The sequence below is a fragment of the Quercus suber genome, unplaced genomic scaffold, assembly GCF_002906115.3.
Source record: "Quercus suber isolate HL8 unplaced genomic scaffold, Cork oak 2.0 scaffold_366, whole genome shotgun sequence".
NCBI classification, from domain to species: Eukaryota; Viridiplantae; Streptophyta; class Magnoliopsida; order Fagales; family Fagaceae; genus Quercus; species Quercus suber.
In genome coordinates this window covers 114,380-132,307 of record NW_027069818.1, presented here as the reverse complement: position 1 = coordinate 132,307, position 17,928 = coordinate 114,380, and the positions used below count along the sequence as shown (strand labels likewise).

Here is a 17,928-nt window from a genome sequence, read left to right as displayed (position 1 = left end):
ACCTCTCTGATAGCAATTAAGACCAAAAATTCTAATTAGGAATGGTAAAAAAGATGACTTTTTGATCTAACCGTCTGATCGTGTTGAATTTGGACCATCTCATTGGTCATAGTTTTCCCTTCGAAACGATGGTTCACTGGTCAAAATCGGAATTAAAACAGATGAGATATCAATAAAAACTCAAGATCCTAATTAAAGGTTAAACATACTATTTTTGGATCAATTTTGTATAAAAAACTGGACAAATCGGGCAAGAATTGGAGTGATCCGTTTAAACTAGTTTGAAGAATGAAGCTTCGACTACCTCTCACAAAAAGGGCTTGATGATATCTGCCACGGATTGGAAGGAATGAATTTTCTAAGGAAAAAGGTCACAAAATTTCTGACATTGTGTCACCTTTGTTCCGGAAGTAGTATCTTGATGATCGTAACTCCAAATCTCGCAAGATCAGAATCTATAGAAACTGTACATCTAGAGCTTTGAAGAGATATAAAGTTTGAAGAAATCGGATCTCAGAAAGGCCTCCAAACAGCTACATGAACATCAGACTAGAACCTAGGAAAAGGACGAAATAGCCAAATTAGGGGTATAAGTGGGAGGCTATGTGATGGTGTTCCTACTCATACCCCCCCCAAATACTAGAAATAATATATATATTATATAAAACTTAGAATAATTCTGAATAACTTTCTCTCTCCTTTCTTTAGGAAACCCTTTACAAAAATTCAGCCCCCTCTCATCTTTATTGTAATCTTTGTGGGTAAGATTTAGGGATGGGGTAGCTTCCTAATAGCTACACCCATCCACCCCCCCCCCCCCACTCCCCCGGCGCCCCTTCTATTTCTTCCTATGCAAACATCATTCATCTTATATATGAAATTCCTTTTCTTTATTTGTTGTCTCTTTACTTTATTGCTTTAAGTTACTAGCATTTTATTTATGTGGTAGTGTATATCTATCTCTTTACTTCTTAATGCTTATATTATTTGTGGATGGTTGTGATATTGCTGTTAAATTCCTAGATGGGTATTGAACCTAAACCTAGACCTAATATAAGAAGTACCCTTATTTCCCTTACTTTTCCTAGAATATTAGCTGTGTTGATCAGGAACTCAAGCACTATTGTCATAGTTTTGTGTTTTTGACCCACATTTCCTATTACCACACACACATATATATATATATATGTATGTATGTATGTATGTGTGTATGTATATGGAAAAAACTAGGTGCAATACCTTAGGTATTATTCCTTAAGTTCTTCTCTTAAAATTCAGGATTGGGGTACTTAACTAAAAAATACACTTCTATCTCATGAGAAAAATCTACATGACAGAATCGGGAACCTAAGGAACAACACTTAAGTATTATACCTAAGTCTGCCCTATATATATATATATATATGAGATGGGTTCAAGTTACGCTTAGTGTAACTCTAAAGATTACACATTTTTTAAACCAATGGATTTAAGTATAACGGTAAAAAAAAAAAAAAAATGATCTCATTTATTATCGCTTATTAATACATTTCATACTTATTTCTAAACCCAAAAACTTTTTTATGGCCGACTCTTTCTCTCTCATTACACGTCTCTTTCTCTCTCTCTCTCTCTCTCTCTCTCTCTCACACATTTCTCTCTTATCTCTTCCACGACTCTTCCACCTCCACGGCCAGGGTTGCCACNTCTTCCACCTCCACGGCCAGGTTGCCAAAAAAAAAAAAAAAAAAAAGGCTATAGCCTACCGTACTTTGTTGAATAACACAACTATTGCTACTCTATATGCTTGAAACTTTTAATGTCATATATTGTTCTTCATCTTTTAATATTTTTCATGGAAGTTGCAAAGATATGATCTAATTCTCTAAGAGGTTGAATAGATGGAAATGTGTGAAATTCTTGTCTATGGGATTGCTTGGGTTTCTCGAAGCAGAGAAGTTGTTGGAGAAGCTAAAGCCTTTACCACCTATTATTTCAAAAGTGTGATTCTTTTATATTTGATTGACATTATGCAAAGTAAAGAGATTTGTCATTCCCTATTAAAGCTTAGGTATACATTCTTATGTGTGTAAGTTCTTGTTATGTTGAAGTATTCTGTCTTGTGTTTGATCATGGAGGTTCTCCTATTCTTGTCCAATAAGAATTTGTAATTCAATATGCTTCATGTTCCAATAGCACAATCAAAACTCTCTAGCGTTACTCTTGGTTTTTGATATACTATGCCAATTCAAAAATTATTTTTATTGCACATTACAAGTGCAAATGCTAAGATTGTTGTCAAGTAAGGCTTTGTGTGAGATTGTACCAAATGTGGCCCTTCTAAATAATACGTACATTTTTTTGGGTTGGTCTATACCGTTGAATTCGAGCGCAAATTGCAATTACTGGAGAATTGGAGTATAGGAGTTCTTAACTATTTATTTAGGAGTTTGATATAAATTTCTGAATAGGCAATTGAAGTTTGAGGTGACAAAGCCTCAACTAGTATTGTATAGCCTTAAATATTGTTTTTCATCTTAGTTTTACTATTACTAGTACTTTTAATTTTTGAGTGTCTATATATCAATCAAACTCTGGTTAGAAAATTTTAGCTCAAAGAGCATACTGTGACAAAGTAGTACATCAAAATTAAAATTTTTAACTACTATTTTACGTGGTTACTTTCAAGAATTTTAGTCAAACTCAAAGAGTTCCAGATACTTTAGTGAAATTTCAACAACGAATTACTCAATTGAACTTGATTTTTATCTTTTAACCTATAGAAACAAATTGACTTACATGTCAACCTTATTGCTTAAAAACTCTAAATAGTAGTTTATAAAGGGGAAAAAAAAGTCAAATTTGTACCAATTCATGTGTACCACTTGCCTTCTAATGATAGTCTTTCAATGGTAGCATTTTTTTTTATAGATAAATGCTCACATATAATATAAGAAATTATTTTTCTGTATTGTATGTTCCCAGTTCAACATGAATATATAATAAGAGAATTCCCACAATAAACAAGGAAACCACTACAACAAAATGTATTTTTAGTGACAAAACTTAGTGAGGAAATATTTGTTTGTCGCTAAAATTACAAATTTAGTGATGAAATATAGATTTTGTTGCTAATAATGAAAAAAATTATAACATTTAGCAATGAAAAGTAATTTTCATCACTATTGTTGATATGAAACAGAAGCACCAACGGGGAAAAACTAAGCGTGAACTTAATTAATCTATAGTGAAGAAATATTTCATCGCTAAAAGTTGAGATTTTTAGTGACGAAATATTTCGTTGCTATAGATGTTGCTTTGAACAATATTAGTGACGAAACTCATTTCGTCGCCAAAGGTAACCAATAGTGACGAAACTAAATTGTCACCAAAAGTCCAATGCATATAAACCGGCAGCTTTAGTGACGAAATAAATTTTGTCACTAAAGAGTACAGCTTAAATGGGTTAAATTTCAGCAAATTTTTTTTCCTTGCCTCCATAAAATTTCATTTCTCCCACTCACTTAAAAGTTTTTCAGCCCTCCCTCTCTCATTATCACTCGCTCCCTAACACAAACACAAACTCAATTACAAACTCAAACACACACATCCCTCTATCTCTCTCTCTCTACCAAATCTCTCCTCCCTCTTGGTCTCTTGGTTAACTTCTACTAGATTTTCAGTTATCAAACTCTTATCCATGGTTTGACTTCTCCTAACACGAATTTAAGGTAAAATCTCCATGACCCACCTTCTAATAACTTTGGGTTTTTATCCTATATTGTTAGGATTGCTCTTTATGTTGTGAGTTTTGTTTTAGAAGTAGTTTGTTGTGTTTGTTGGTACATTTAAAATCTTATTGGAGGTTTTTAATTTAATGGAGTGAAATGGATTTTGTTGTTTAGCAACTATGTGAGTTGGGTTTCTTATGAAATCATTTGAATTTTTTATTTATATGGGAGATTGGGTTAATTTTAGAAATAGGGCTTCCTTGCATTTTGAAATGCCTTTGGCATATGTGATTGTGATTGTGGTGTTAAATATAAATTTGTGCAAGTAAGATGAGCACGTGTCTTTTGCTTACCAAGTGTTTGACAAATTGCCTATATGAGTTACGAAATGAATTTTGTTGTTTGGCAACCATGTGATTTGGATTTCTTGAGAAATCATTGGGGTTTTGATTTATATGGGAGATTGGGTTAATTTTAGAAAAAATGATTTCCTTACATTTTGAAATGTATTTGACATATGTGGTAGTGATTGTGGTGTTAAATACAAATTTGTGCAAGTAATATGAGCATGAGTTTTTTGCTTACCAAGTGTTTGACAAATTGCCTATATGAGTTATGAAATGGATTTTGTTTTTTGACAACCATGTGAGTTGGGTTTGTTGAGAAATCATTTGGGATTTTGATTTATATGGGAGAGTGGATTAATTTTAGAAAAATGGTTTCTTTGCATTTTGAAATGTCTTTGGCATATGTTGTGATTGTGGTGTTAAATATAAATTTGTGCAAGTAATATGAGCATGTGTCTTTTGCAAGTGTTTGACAAATTGCCTATATGAGTTATGAAATAGATTTTGTTGTTTGGCAACCATATGAGTTGGGTTTCTTAAGAAATCATTTGGGTTTTTGATTTATATGGGAGATTGGGTTAATTTTAGAAAAAAGGGTTTCCTTGCATTTTAAAATTCTTTGGCATATGTGGTTGTGATTATGGTGCTAACTATAAATTTGTGCAAGTAATATGAGCATGTGTCTTTTGCTTACCAAGTGTTTGATAAATTGTCTATATGAGTTATGAGATTGAATTTCCTGATTTGGGTTGTGATGATTGTTATATGAGGTTATGGGTTGTAATCCTAGTTGTTTATATGTACTAACACATGTAGATTTAAGGTTTAATCAAGTCTCAAAACTTTTGGCATAGGGTTAAAATTACAGTATTTTTCTTTGTGACTTTATACAGATTTGAGTCAGATGCACTACATGATTTTTAATAAATTATAGAAAAATCATTTTGAACTGAATTTTTTATGGTACATACTAGACATACAAGGGCTTCTTATTTAATTTCAAGCTTTTTGGATAAAACTAAGTGGACCAAATGAATTTTTAAAAAGAGCTGACCTGTTGCAAATTTAATAAGAAAGTATGATTAGAATGTTGAGACTATAAGGAATTTACTATAAGCTTTTGTTGTGTGGTCTATCTTGTAAGTTCATATGTGTTTTCTTTGACAAGTGTTTTACTTTGGCTAATTTTATCATGGTTTGGTAATGACATGCTTTGTATTAAGTTGGTAAATGCATATTGTTTGTGGTAGGGAAATAAAAGGTTTTGGTTGTGTTAAAACCTATAAGTTTCTTGTATGCTTGCTTGGTTCCCGTTTGGGTAGGTGTATTCGTTTTAGGATGGTAAAGTTAGGCTTTAGGGCCTTAGGTTTTGATTGAATTATATTTGTTGATTACTTTTTTTTTTTCAATACTTGAAGCATTTGGAGGTTTGGTTGTGTGGAGAGGCGAGTATATGATATTTTGATGGTTTGGGTGCTATGAACTTGTTTTAAAACAAATGAGCAATGAAGTGTTAACCATGAAAGTTTAAGTGCTTTGAGATTTTGCTTTTTGCACATAAAGTGTTTGATATATTATCTCAATGAGTTATGAAGTTGGATTTCATTGTTTGTTGTTGATTATTTTATTTGAAGTTGGACCATGTGATATATATATATATATATATGCATGTATGTATGTATGCATGTATATGTTAGGGTTTGTGCCCTAAAATCCAATTTATTGGCATGTCATGAATAATTAAGTTGTTTAATTGCATGAGACCATTTATGAACTAATGGGACATTATCTTAGTCCATGAGATGCATAGTATGTGATTTATGTGAAAAGTCACAGAAAGATATAAATCACAAGTTCTTTGTAAACTCAGAATTTTAGTTCGTAGTCGATGATGAAATTGGGCATTTCATCTGCGAAGACATAACATATCAACTAAGATGATTTGTTTTGATCATGGAAGTGGAGACTTCTAGTTGGTATGTTGATATTTTTAAAGTTAAGACATATTGAACTGGACCGCTGTGAGATTTATTATTCTTCTAATGACTGTCAAATGAATAATAAAGCTCACGACTTCTATTTACATCAACTCTAAATCCTGAGAGAATAATGGACCTGATCATGAGATGTAGGTTGCTTGATATATCAGGAGTGAGATCTATAAGTTATGGTCAAAACCTCAGTATGTTGGGCAGCCGCATTTAGTGTTGATGGGACATGATATTCTCAAGATGAATTCATAATCTCTTAACGGAGATATAAAATATTCTCTTGAGATAAGTTTAATGGGTTTGGTTATTCAGAGTGTTGGGCCCAACCACTTTAGTAAAGAGTTACTAAAGTATATATTTATGGAATTGGATTTCATAAATATATGATGATAACATAAAGGATTAAACCGGGTACTCAAGGATTAAGATGTAGTCCTTCAAAGTGGCAGTCAATATTAATGACTTTGTATTACTACGAATATTTTAATGAAGGGGTTGAATGTATAATAAAGTCTTTGGAAATAATTTATAGATAAGCCTAGAGTGCAATTATTTCTTATAGTGGTATTGAATATAATTAATGGTAACTTTGGACTTGTCAAGAGTTGACGGAAAAGCCCAAGGCCCATTGGAGCTAGTGTCTTATTGGTCCCTTTGGTCTCATCTCAAGCCACAAACTAAAGCCCAATTGGGTAGGCCCAAAAGGCTAACCCAATTAGAAATCAGTCATTATTTAATAAGTGTTATTAAATAAAAAAACTGTGTGAATGGTTTGAACGTACATAAGATACAAAGAAAAAGAAATCAGTTTTTCTCCACAAGGAGAAGGAGAAGGATTTTTCTTTGGGAATCTATGTACAAAAGACTGATTGAGAGACCACACATCTTGGGCACCACGTGGAATTGAGATGAAGATTGAAGGTATTCTCAAGTTTGGTTTTGAAATCCACTTCATCAAGGTACACTTTCTATTCTTTGATTCTAGAATTCATGGTTACATGTTTATCTTTCATGATTGAAGTAGATTCGTGTTTTTGTTGCTTCCGCTGCGTGTGTTTTTGTATGAGATACAAAAACCCAACAGTATATGTATATAAAGTTTGTGAAATCTGAAATTTTGTTTAAATTATTTTGCTCTAGAGGTGAGTATGTGATATTTTGATGATTTGGGTGCTATGAACTTGTTTTAAAACAAATGGGTTATGAAGTTTTAACCATGAAAGTTTATGTGATTTATTACCTCAATGAGTTATGAATTTGAGTTTAATTGTTTGTTGTTGATTATTCAATTTTAAGTTCGACTATGTGATATATATATATATATATGTGTGTGTGTGTGTGTGTGTGTGTGTGTAAAGTTTGTGAAATCTGAAACTTTGCTTAAATTATTTTGCTCTAGTGGTCACCCAATCACTATTTTTTGTTGGGTAATGGATTTTGGAGGTCTTGGTGGTGTGGAGAGGTGAGTATATGATATTTTGATGGTTTCGGTGCTATGAATTTTTTTTTTTTAAACAAATGCGTAATGAAGTGTTAACCATAAAAGTTTAAGTGCTTTTAGATTTTGCTTTTTGCACATAAAGTGTTTGATATATTACCTCAATGAGTTATGAAATTGGGTTTAATTGTTTGTTGTTGATTATTTAATTTGAAGTTGGACTATGTGATATATATATATATATATCTATATATGTATATATGTATGTATGTATGTATATGTATATAAAGTTTGTGAAATCTGAAATTTTAATTAAATTATTTTGCTAGAGGTGAGTATGTGATACTTTGATGGTTTGGGTGCTATGAACTTGTTTTAAACAAATGGGTAATGAAGTGTTAACCATGAAAGTTTAAGTGCCTTGTAGTGTCTCTCTTTCTCTTGGCCTTTCAGTTTCTTGCAATGGGATATTTGGCTATCAACTTGCTCTACAAAACTTTTGCCTTCTCCCAACATGATTCCAAGGTAATTTTCCTTGATTATTTGTCTCTATAATTATTATTATCTTTTTTATATTTTATTTGGCTGACCATGTGGTTATAACCATGCAACCCACATTACAGAGTAATTGGTTGAGCCAATAACTTTAAACTTTCTTCATATTTAATGAATCAAATTTGCAAATTTGACTTATTTGAATAATACATGTTGATAATTTATAATGTAATATAATAACCAAGAAAGTTAAAAAAATAATACTATGAAAGAGGCTCTGCTTGACGATTTCAAAAAAAAAAATTGCAAATTAGTATTATTATTATTGTGAATCTGTGATGTTGAAAATAAGTATCGATATTTAAAATATTAGGTAAAAGTAGCAGTTTAACAAAAACATAATCATAATCCTGGAATTTTGTTGTTGTTGTTGTTGTTATTGCTTCCAAACATTGCTAATCAATAGACATTATCAGTGGAACAACAAATAAAATTTTATTCTATTATTTAGAGTTAATAATTATTAAAAAAAAAAAAAAAAAAAAAAAAAACACCGGATGAAAAAGAATCCATCTAAGTTGCAAGGTTTATAAAAGTACACGAAAATAATTTTATAAACTCCAAAGGCTGTAGAAATTTTTCCTTCAAACCAATTTAGAAATAAACATTTTTTTCTCCTCTTTATCATTTCAATAAATTTCTCTTATCTTAGGCCTCTTAAAAAAATAAATAAAAATAATCTGACAACATTAAAAAGTAGTAAATCCTACGTTTCCTCAAGTCAAAAAGCAAGACCACTAGCCATATGACGGCCACGTGGACCGACCGTGTGATAATCACGATATGCACTAAGTATCCAACGTGCCTATCCTTCTGCAAAGTAGCTCTAATCCACCGCGCGCAAGCTACACGCGCCCAGAAAAACTTCGACAACACAGCATGTCCACTCGACAATTCAACAGATCGAGTACTCGAAGAAGCAAAGCAACCGAAAGAAAGAAAGAAAGAAAGAAAGAGAAACGAATAAAAAGCCAAGAAGGATACACGAAGTGGGGTTTCGAATTTCCCATTCTTTTCAGTTTCCGCTGATTCCGTTAAATTCTACTTCCCTCTCATTTCATAATCCCCATTTGCCAAACACACACACAAAGACACACAGACGTAGAGAAAGATAAAGATCACAGAGATCGATATGGAAGGAACTTCGAGTTCTCGAGAGGCACAGATGATCGGTGGGGTATCGAGGGGAGTACAGGTCTCGATAGCTGCGACGACGATGTTTCCTGGGTTCAGGTTTTCTCCGACGGACGAGGAATTGATTTCGTATTACCTGAAGAGGAAGTTGGAGGGTTATGAGCAGAGCGTGGAAGTGATTTCAGAGGTTGAGATGTGCAGACACGAGCCTTGGGACTTACCAGGTTAGTAGTTACGCCCTCACAAACCATGAAACCAATATGTTTCATATTACTCTGTCTCTGTCTCTGTCTCAGTGTGTTCTTTTGGCTAATTTAGTTTTTGATAGGAGACGTTAGATTTTGTGTTCTTGTTACACATGTACAACCACGTTTTGTGTTTGTTGAATTTAACCAAAAAAAAAAAATCAAATAACATATAACAGACCCTTTTTGAGGAGAAAGTTGGGTTTAAAATCGCTTGCTAGTCCTATTTTCGTGGAGAGTAATGCTAGGATATTGCAGAATTTACCGTATCTCGTGCAAAAATTTCTATCTAGTATAAGAACCTAATTTTTATTTTATTTTAGGTACTCACTTTTCTAAACACCTCATGTCATATATATATATATATATATATTGGTAAAACACGTCATATAGTTGGTATTGACCAGACTGGATTGTTGGAGGGGGACAGGGCAGCTGGTAGTTTTTCTGATTCTTATTCCATTGAACAAATTGATTCAACATCTGAGTCTGAACCGAAACTGTCAACTGAGGTTACTCTGACAGAAACTTCTAGCCAGCAGAAGGTAGGTCGCATTGTTGGTTAATTGTATTTTTGAACTCCACATGGTAGCCAACAACTTGTCTAACTATAAAACGCTGCTCTGTCTTATTGTTACATTGTAGGAAACTGACTTTGAAGAAGACTGGTTTGCTGATATACTGAACGATGACATTATTAAGCTTGATGAATCTTCCCTGTCACTGGTTACTGGTAAGTTTGAGGCTGAGAGAAAAGATCAAGAACCAGTGCAAGCAATTTTTTCCAGGGTGGATCGTTTACAAGGCACAGCAAATCGGAGAATCCAATTAAGATTACGAGAAACAATGACCTCTGCTGCAGAGGTATCGGAATCATTGGAAACTGGCAATGACAACTACGTGAAAGATAATTGTCCATTGGAAACTGGCAATGACAACTACGTCGTAGTGAGAGATAATTGTCCAAACCAAGACAAGCAACCAAAATGTCTGTTAGATATGCGTTCTCCTAAAACAACCAATCATTGGCGAGTTTCGATAGTTTTTGTTATTTTGGCTTTGCTAGCTTTGTTTGTGTCTTTGTTGGGAGGATCCAAGCAAGTCAAAAGGATAACATATGCCGCTTTATATGAGCACTTTTGGTAGCGGATGTAAAATTCAGACTGGGTCTTTTTCATAACTAATGTTGATTGTAAATGAAGGTTTAAATAGTCAAAAGAGTTGATCCTCAAAAAAAAAAAAAAAAAAAAAAAAGNTATATATATTGGTAAAACACGTCATATTATCTATTTTACCTGTCTTTAACTTGACTGATGTGTGTGGTTTTGGAGCTGGAAGGTGTAAAATAGAACCATTTTTCTATTTTGCATTGAATAATGCAAATGCTCAAAGTCTTACCAACAACCATTATTCTTTGGACTCATTTATTATCTTGTTAAGGTTTCACCATGTACACCCGTAGTTATTTGAAATCAGTTATCATTCATTTATATGGTGAAATGAAATTTTAAATAATATGTTACCATGTTTACCCTTAGATTCATGAAAACTAAATCTGAACCATGAAATGAACCATCTCCATTTGAGGCAAATGAAGACTTTCTTGATCCTTGTTTCAATGGTTTTTCCTTGAAAAAAAAAATTAAAAAGAGTTTCAGAACACACAATTTGTTTTATTCTGAAAACATGTTTTCAAGAACTTTTCTTTTAAAACAGCTTCTGACAACATGTCCAGTAGAGCGTCTTTAAATGTTTGGTTTAGTTGAAATTGGATCTCTACTTTGTTCTACACTATGGTGGTGCCATTTTTGTTGTTACACAGTTATCGAACAAGTTCTGTTTGAGCAGGGAGTTATTTGGTGGTCTCATTTGACCACAATTGTATGGCTAATAAGGCTCAAAATTTGTCAGATGTGATACGACTAAAATTCATTCGCCAAGATATAATTTTTCAGAAAACAATAGATATCTTATTTGAATTTATTTAAGTTTAGGTTGATTTAGATAAAAATATCGCAAATTTTGCATTTTTCTATATTTTGAGAGTTTAAGGAGTCATTCGATATGGATAGACACTGAAAGACTCTGACCTGAAGAGGATGGGAAATTAAAAATCTTTAAGGCAGTCATTACTCTAGCTGGTGTGGAATGTAGTGACATAAGTGCTTAATGTGGTATGTTGAGCTAAAATAGTACCAAGATCATTTAAATTTGAATGATTCTAAACTTTTTGAAGTTTATAGCAGAGTGACAAAGTCATCACTGCACTTTTTTTGGCATGAGCTATCCAATGGGATCACTACCATCATCTGGCTTTTATTGCCAGTTTATGAATGTTCTTTAGATTTTGTTTCAGTTCATTCAATTTTGTTTCAGATCCCTAGTGAGTGATATGTTGTTTTAAGTTAATGAATTTTGGAAGTTTCTTTTAATAAATTGATTTTGATATATTTTTAAAAAATATGATTTCATTTCATTCTTTTGACTTTATAAATGTTCATAGTTAGTATAAGCAAAATATTTTCAATCATTTATAAAACTGGAGCTTTTGTTGTCCCTTCTGTCTTTGCTAGAATATATTTGGGGCTCAAAATTGCCCTTGTACCACGAAGATTTAAACCTTTATTTGTACATGGAGTCGTGGGGTTTCATACTGGCAATTAGTCCAGCATACTTTTAGTAACTGAAATATTTGTTGATGTTCTCTTCTGATATTTAATTCTTTTCTGGGTTGAACTATTACCAGAGGTTTTACCCTCTTGTTTCGAGTTTGCTTGATAGAATCTAGAAGCTACATAACTTCAAAGAAAAAATTGTTCATTAAAGTCTGGAGTGCTGAAACATGCATAAATACTTTTAGGTTTTTAAATATGCAGGGCCATATTGATTGTCCATTGTATATATATGCAGTGCTGAAACATGTTACAAATTCATGCATGCACGGTGGTGCAATTCTCTTGAGAAAGTTTTTTTTTTACTTGGGATTGGTTACTAATTATTGCTGGTGTATTTGTAACCAGCCAAATCAATCATTCAATCAGATAATGAGTGGTTCTTCTTTTCTCCTCGTGGAAGAAAGTATCCAAATGGCTCACAAAGTAGGAGGGCAACTGAAATGGGTTACTGGAAAGCTACTGGAAAAGAACGAAATGTAAAGTCAGGTACCAACGTGATAGGTACGAAGAGGACTCTAGTGTTCCACACAGGTCGTGCTCCAAAAGGGGAAAGGACGGCATGGATTATGCATGAATATTGCATGACCGGGATTTCTCAGGTGACTTGTTATCAATGAGAGTTTAATTCTTCTGCTAAGTATTTGAATTACATAGGGAAAAAAAAAAAAACTTTGTTTGCTAGGTATACACAATTTATGCACCTGCAACCTTACCCTTGGGTTGGCAACTTAGGCCCATTTAACAGGGACGTCCAGTACCTCCCTGCCCTATCCTGCCCTGCCCAATGGAGAGAGTGAGCGATTTCCTGCATAAAATGAGGACGGATGTGGATGTTCATGTTACTCAATGTGGGTTGAGGTGGAGAGGGGATTAGTCTCTCCCTTCCTTGCCCCACCCCATGTATCCTTTATGTTTATACTAAATATGTTTTCATAATTTTTTTTTTTTGGGGGGGGGGGGGGGTGGGGGAACTTTTATATAAATAATTTTATGAATTTCTTTTAATTTTTCTTCCATGTATGTACATTTTTACTAATTTTATGTATTTATATTGTTCAATATAAAAATAAATTAATAAAAAATTATAAAAGATGGAGTGTGTGTGAAGTAAGGAGAGTGATTTACCATGTCTCTTGTTTAACCCCCAAAATCCACCATCTTTCGTTCCTTTCATTTCTTAACAATCAAACACCAAAAAGAAATAGTTCCCCCTTACATTACATGTCTTTCCCTTCGTATTGCACTTCTTTTCTATTTACCCTTGTTGAGATAAGGCTTATATCATAATATGTCCTAATTTATTTTGCGAACATTCGGATTGAGAATGTTCTGTTACATATCTATTTCTTATTCTTATCCTTTCTGAAAAAAGTTTAGGGATTATTTTCCTTGCTGCTGATGTGATTTTGATGGGAAATGGTTTTATTGAAATGTGCATTTTCAGTGTACTAGCATTTATTAATTGTAAGATGTTTGATCTTGTTTAACTTTGTTGTATTCATCCTGGAGAAAGTTCATTAGTTGGATTCTTCCCTTGTGTTTGTGCAGGATTCTTTGGTTATTTGTCGCTCCGGAAGAACAGTGAGTTCCATCTAAATGATTCTTCAAACCGAGCTTCTCCAAGTCAGAGGATAACTTTTCCTACTGGTAATGGTGCAGTCTCTGAAGTTGGTATTGACCAGACTGGATTGTTGGAGGGGGACAGGGCAGCTGGTAGTTTTTCTGATTCTTATTCCATTGAACAAATTGATTCAACATCTGAGTCTGAACCGAAACTGTCAACTGAGGTTACTCTGACAGAAACTTCTAGCCAGCAGAAGGTAGGTCGCATTGTTGGTTAATTGTATTTTTGAACTCCACATGGTAGCCAACAACTTGTCTAACTATAAAACGCTGCTCTGTCTTATTGTTACATTGTAGGAAACTGACTTTGAAGAAGACTGGTTTGCTGATATACTGAACGATGACATTATTAAGCTTGATGAATCTTCCCTGTCACTGGTTACTGGTAAGTTTGAGGCTGAGAGAAAAGATCAAGAACCAGTGCAAGCAATTTTTTCCAGGGTGGATCGTTTACAAGGCACAGCAAATCGGAGAATCCAATTAAGATTACGAGAAACAATGACCTCTGCTGCAGAGGTATCGGAATCATTGGAAACTGGCAATGACAACTACGTGAAAGATAATTGTCCATTGGAAACTGGCAATGACAAAGTCAAAAGAGCATGATGTTTTAAAATTTTGGACTTTGCCTATTGGTTTTGCCAATCATTTTGTATTGATGCCACTTGTTGAGAGAGAGTTGTGGTTGGGCATAATGATTTCTTATGTGATTTTCTGGTGATGTGCCCCCGAACTTAAGTTGCAATTCAAGGTTGATATTGAACCACCTTAAGAACACTTTTTTTCTTTTTCTTCTTACAACAAAGGTTTTCAAATCCAAATCGGACTGTACGGTCCGACCCGGTTAATCGTGAATCTCTACCTATTGCAGTTCTTTTAACTCAAAAAACCTCTCGATGTTATTTTTTTTTTTTTCAGATCTGGAATCAAATAATTTCTAAAGAAAAAAAAAATAGAGAAGAAGGAGAAGAGGAACAAAAAGACAACGAAGTAGGGGCGGCACCATGAAGCAGTAGCTTCTTCTTCTTTTTCTTCTTCTTCTTCTGTCCGTTTGTCTCCACTATTCTTCAATAACTAGTCTCCTCTTCGAGTCTCTATTTTTGCTGAACACTGTTATGTAACTTTTGTTATATGTGGTTTCTCTTTCTTTGTTTTGAATTTCTTTTTGAAGTTTCCTAAGTCTCCACATGACTACTGACTAGCACTTGCATTGAAAATGTTGAAAACTTTGAATTTTTGAATAAAAAATGAGTTGAATGTTTCAGTTATGACTTCTTTTTCAGTTTTGAGTAACTTTGAGCCCAACGTGATGTGACGTGACATGATATTCGTGTATTGCCAATTTGCCACAAGCCCACAAGTTCTTATATTATAATAATTATATTATTATTATTATTATTATTGTCAAGGTTTTACTAAATAACATATAAATAAATAAATACTATATCTATATTTGCTTAAGATTTGATATTTTTTTAATTTATTTTATAAAAATTATGATATGAAAAATATATTTGAAATTTGGATTTTTATTTTAATTTGACTATTTTAGTTAATTTTTCAATTTTTATTAATTTAATATTTTTATATATATTTAAAATAATTATAAAATTAATTATGACGTCATCACGATTCGACCTTAAAAACCTTGAACCTCTCCTTTTTACGGTTCAATGAACAGTCCGAATTTCAAAACCTTGCTTACAACTACAATTCTCTTATAACCAACAAATAAGCACATATCATCTCATTTTTGTCTTTTCCTTTGTGGAAAATGGAAATTCAACTAAGAAAACTAAAGTGGTACAAAGTGTAGGGTACACGACACCCCAAATATATGCCAGTAATTAGCTTACTTGCAATACAAGGAGGATTAAAATACAATACAAAAGGTTCCGTAGAACTATTTCCTTTTTTTTGCCAAAAGATCTACACAGAAGTTTCGTTCGTGGTGCAAATTGTGAAGATGAGCCTCCTTTAAGGATTGGATCAATGATTTGCACTCATAAATCAATGCACAATAAGGGTGAGAAATGTAACTAAGCTTTCCTGTACTATGGGAACAGCGCCCTTCCAAAGGATTTGGGAATGGAAATTTGCTGGACTTAAACATTAGTCACGTTTTGAGTTTAATTTCTGTCGGCTTTCTAACTTTAAGTGTGAATACCTCCCTGTCTCATTCTCATGTACAACAGTACAAGTAACGATCAACTAACTCACTTTATAGTTTCAAGTCTTAAAAATTTGGCCTTCTTGATTTAAGCATCCTCGTAACTCAATTCCTATAACTCAAACTCAATTCTCATAATTCATTTCTCTAACTCTATTTTTTCACTCACTCTTTTAACTTGATTGGTTTCATATTTGGTTGTACATCTCCTCTATTTACAAGAGTGCCATTGAAACACTTAACTCAAAACTAAAAAATAGACGAATTATGTTTTAAGTTTTCGTGACTCATACTCAAAATTGAGTTATGGAAACTCAACTCAAAAATCAATCCAAACAACTCTATTTTTAGTGGACCCCACATTTTTTTGAGTTTTGAGGGATGAAAATTGAGTTATAAAACTTAGTTTTCATCAATCCAAACACCTAGTGTAGATTACAACTGTCCCACTAATTCTCCGGGCCAAGTTGTAAGTTCTAACACAACATTTTAACCAGGCCTGAACATTGCAAGGCATACCTTTAATGGATTTGTAAGATTTTGGGCCTGAGTACTACACCATTTGTGAGCTGACTAAATGTCAACCAGCCTCAACAAAAATATAGTTAAACCCACCTAAAACCCTCTTACATTAGGTTCAACAATTTGTCCAAAAAAATGTACAACTGAACAATGTTGTAATGCACTTATTAAGACACTATTCATGTTCACCAACACATCAAATAAAAAACATTTTTTTTGTTTCTTTTCTCACGTATGACTCTCTCTCTCTCTCTCTCTCTCTCTCTCTCTCGCATTCATCATGAGCAACGATCTTGATTTCGTGGTTTGTGCGAGTAACGGTGCCAAGAAATTGTGGGAAGAAAAAGAGTAACAAGTGAAAGAGGAAGGAGAGAAAAAATATATTTAAATAAGGTAGAAAAATAAACATTACGTCTAATGTAAATTTGCAAAACTAACAAAATGAGATCTTTAGACCAAATTTAATTAAAACTAGTTTGCGGCAAATATGAAATACTCTAATTTGGGAATTGCTTATTTTCTAGTAAGCTATTTGCATATCATTTATCAAAAGATATAGTTTTTGGTAACTTTTATACTAACCGTGTAACAAAAAGTTAAAAGCTAGATAATTTTGAAAAAGCTAATAGCCAAACTATTATTAAAAAAAAAAAAAAAAAAAAAACACAAAACTTCTTAAAATAATTCCTAAACGCTTCGCGTACATTACAATTTTCGCCCTCAATCCCTCTATTATGAGGCCGTTTGGATTCGGCGTCCAGCGGCTGCATTTTGATGAAAGCGCGTTTCTTTTTTCTTTTTCTTTTTTTCTTTTTGGGTTTTCAAGCATTTAGGTGTAGTGCGGCCACTGTTCATTAAACAGTAGCCGCATTATTTGACTTTTCAGTCAGGAAACAGTGCACTGAGCACTGCTTACAGGTCCCACAATTCTCAATTTTTATCAACTTTTTCATTAAAAATAGGTCCCACGGTACTATTTACACATTTTAAAATTATTTTGTTACAGTATTTTCAGTTTTCAGTTTCAGCAACAATAAACTCAATCCAAACGGACCCTATGTGGTGTGTCCAATTTTAATCCCTCAATTGAAAAGGTTATAATTACTTCTTTTTAAAAAGTAAATTGTCATAATAAAGAAGAATAGTTGCATGATGTAACTGCCCTAAAATTTAATTAATCCAAGATTATTTTATATCTATGCATAAAAGAGTTGCATCTAGCTGACTTAACAAAAAACTTCCAGAATAAATATTATTCTCAGCAGTCATACCCAAATTGCATGATGTAACTGTCAGCTAATTAAAACTGAAATATTTAGGAAAAAATACATAGATGGTATGAGGAGAATTTGAGCGTATAGATGGTTTTCTCTACGAGAATTTCTAAAGCAAAATAAACAAAGTTATATATATATATATATATAAGAGTAAGAAAAATATTAATTAAAAAAGATTACTTCATGCGAAAAGATCACAAAACAGTTATATAGTACAAGAAAAAGAAAAAACAGGGTGATA

At 33.0% G+C, this 17,928-nt stretch overlaps 2 protein-coding genes across 2 annotated transcripts; both read left to right on the top strand.

The window, feature by feature from the left end:
- The first annotated feature begins 8,884 nt into the window (after window positions 1-8,884).
- LOC111993925 (NAC domain-containing protein 60) lies at window positions 8,885-14,324 on the top strand. The gene is given in 5 exon segments (XM_024025764.2): window positions 8,885-9,399; window positions 12,441-12,694; window positions 13,644-13,662; window positions 13,665-13,915; window positions 14,016-14,324. Coding segments are annotated over 5 exon segments (1,059 nt in total). The 5' UTR covers window positions 8,885-9,173.
- On the top strand, window positions 9,662-10,638 carry LOC136061949 (NAC domain-containing protein 60-like). The gene is made up of 3 exons (XM_065760424.1): window positions 9,662-9,686; window positions 9,814-9,965; window positions 10,066-10,638. Exons 1-3 carry the CDS (start codon window positions 9,662-9,664, stop codon window positions 10,564-10,566), a joined length of 678 nt encoding a protein of 225 aa, XP_065616496.1. The 3' UTR covers window positions 10,567-10,638.
- Window positions 14,325-17,928: the final 3,604 nt, after the last annotated feature.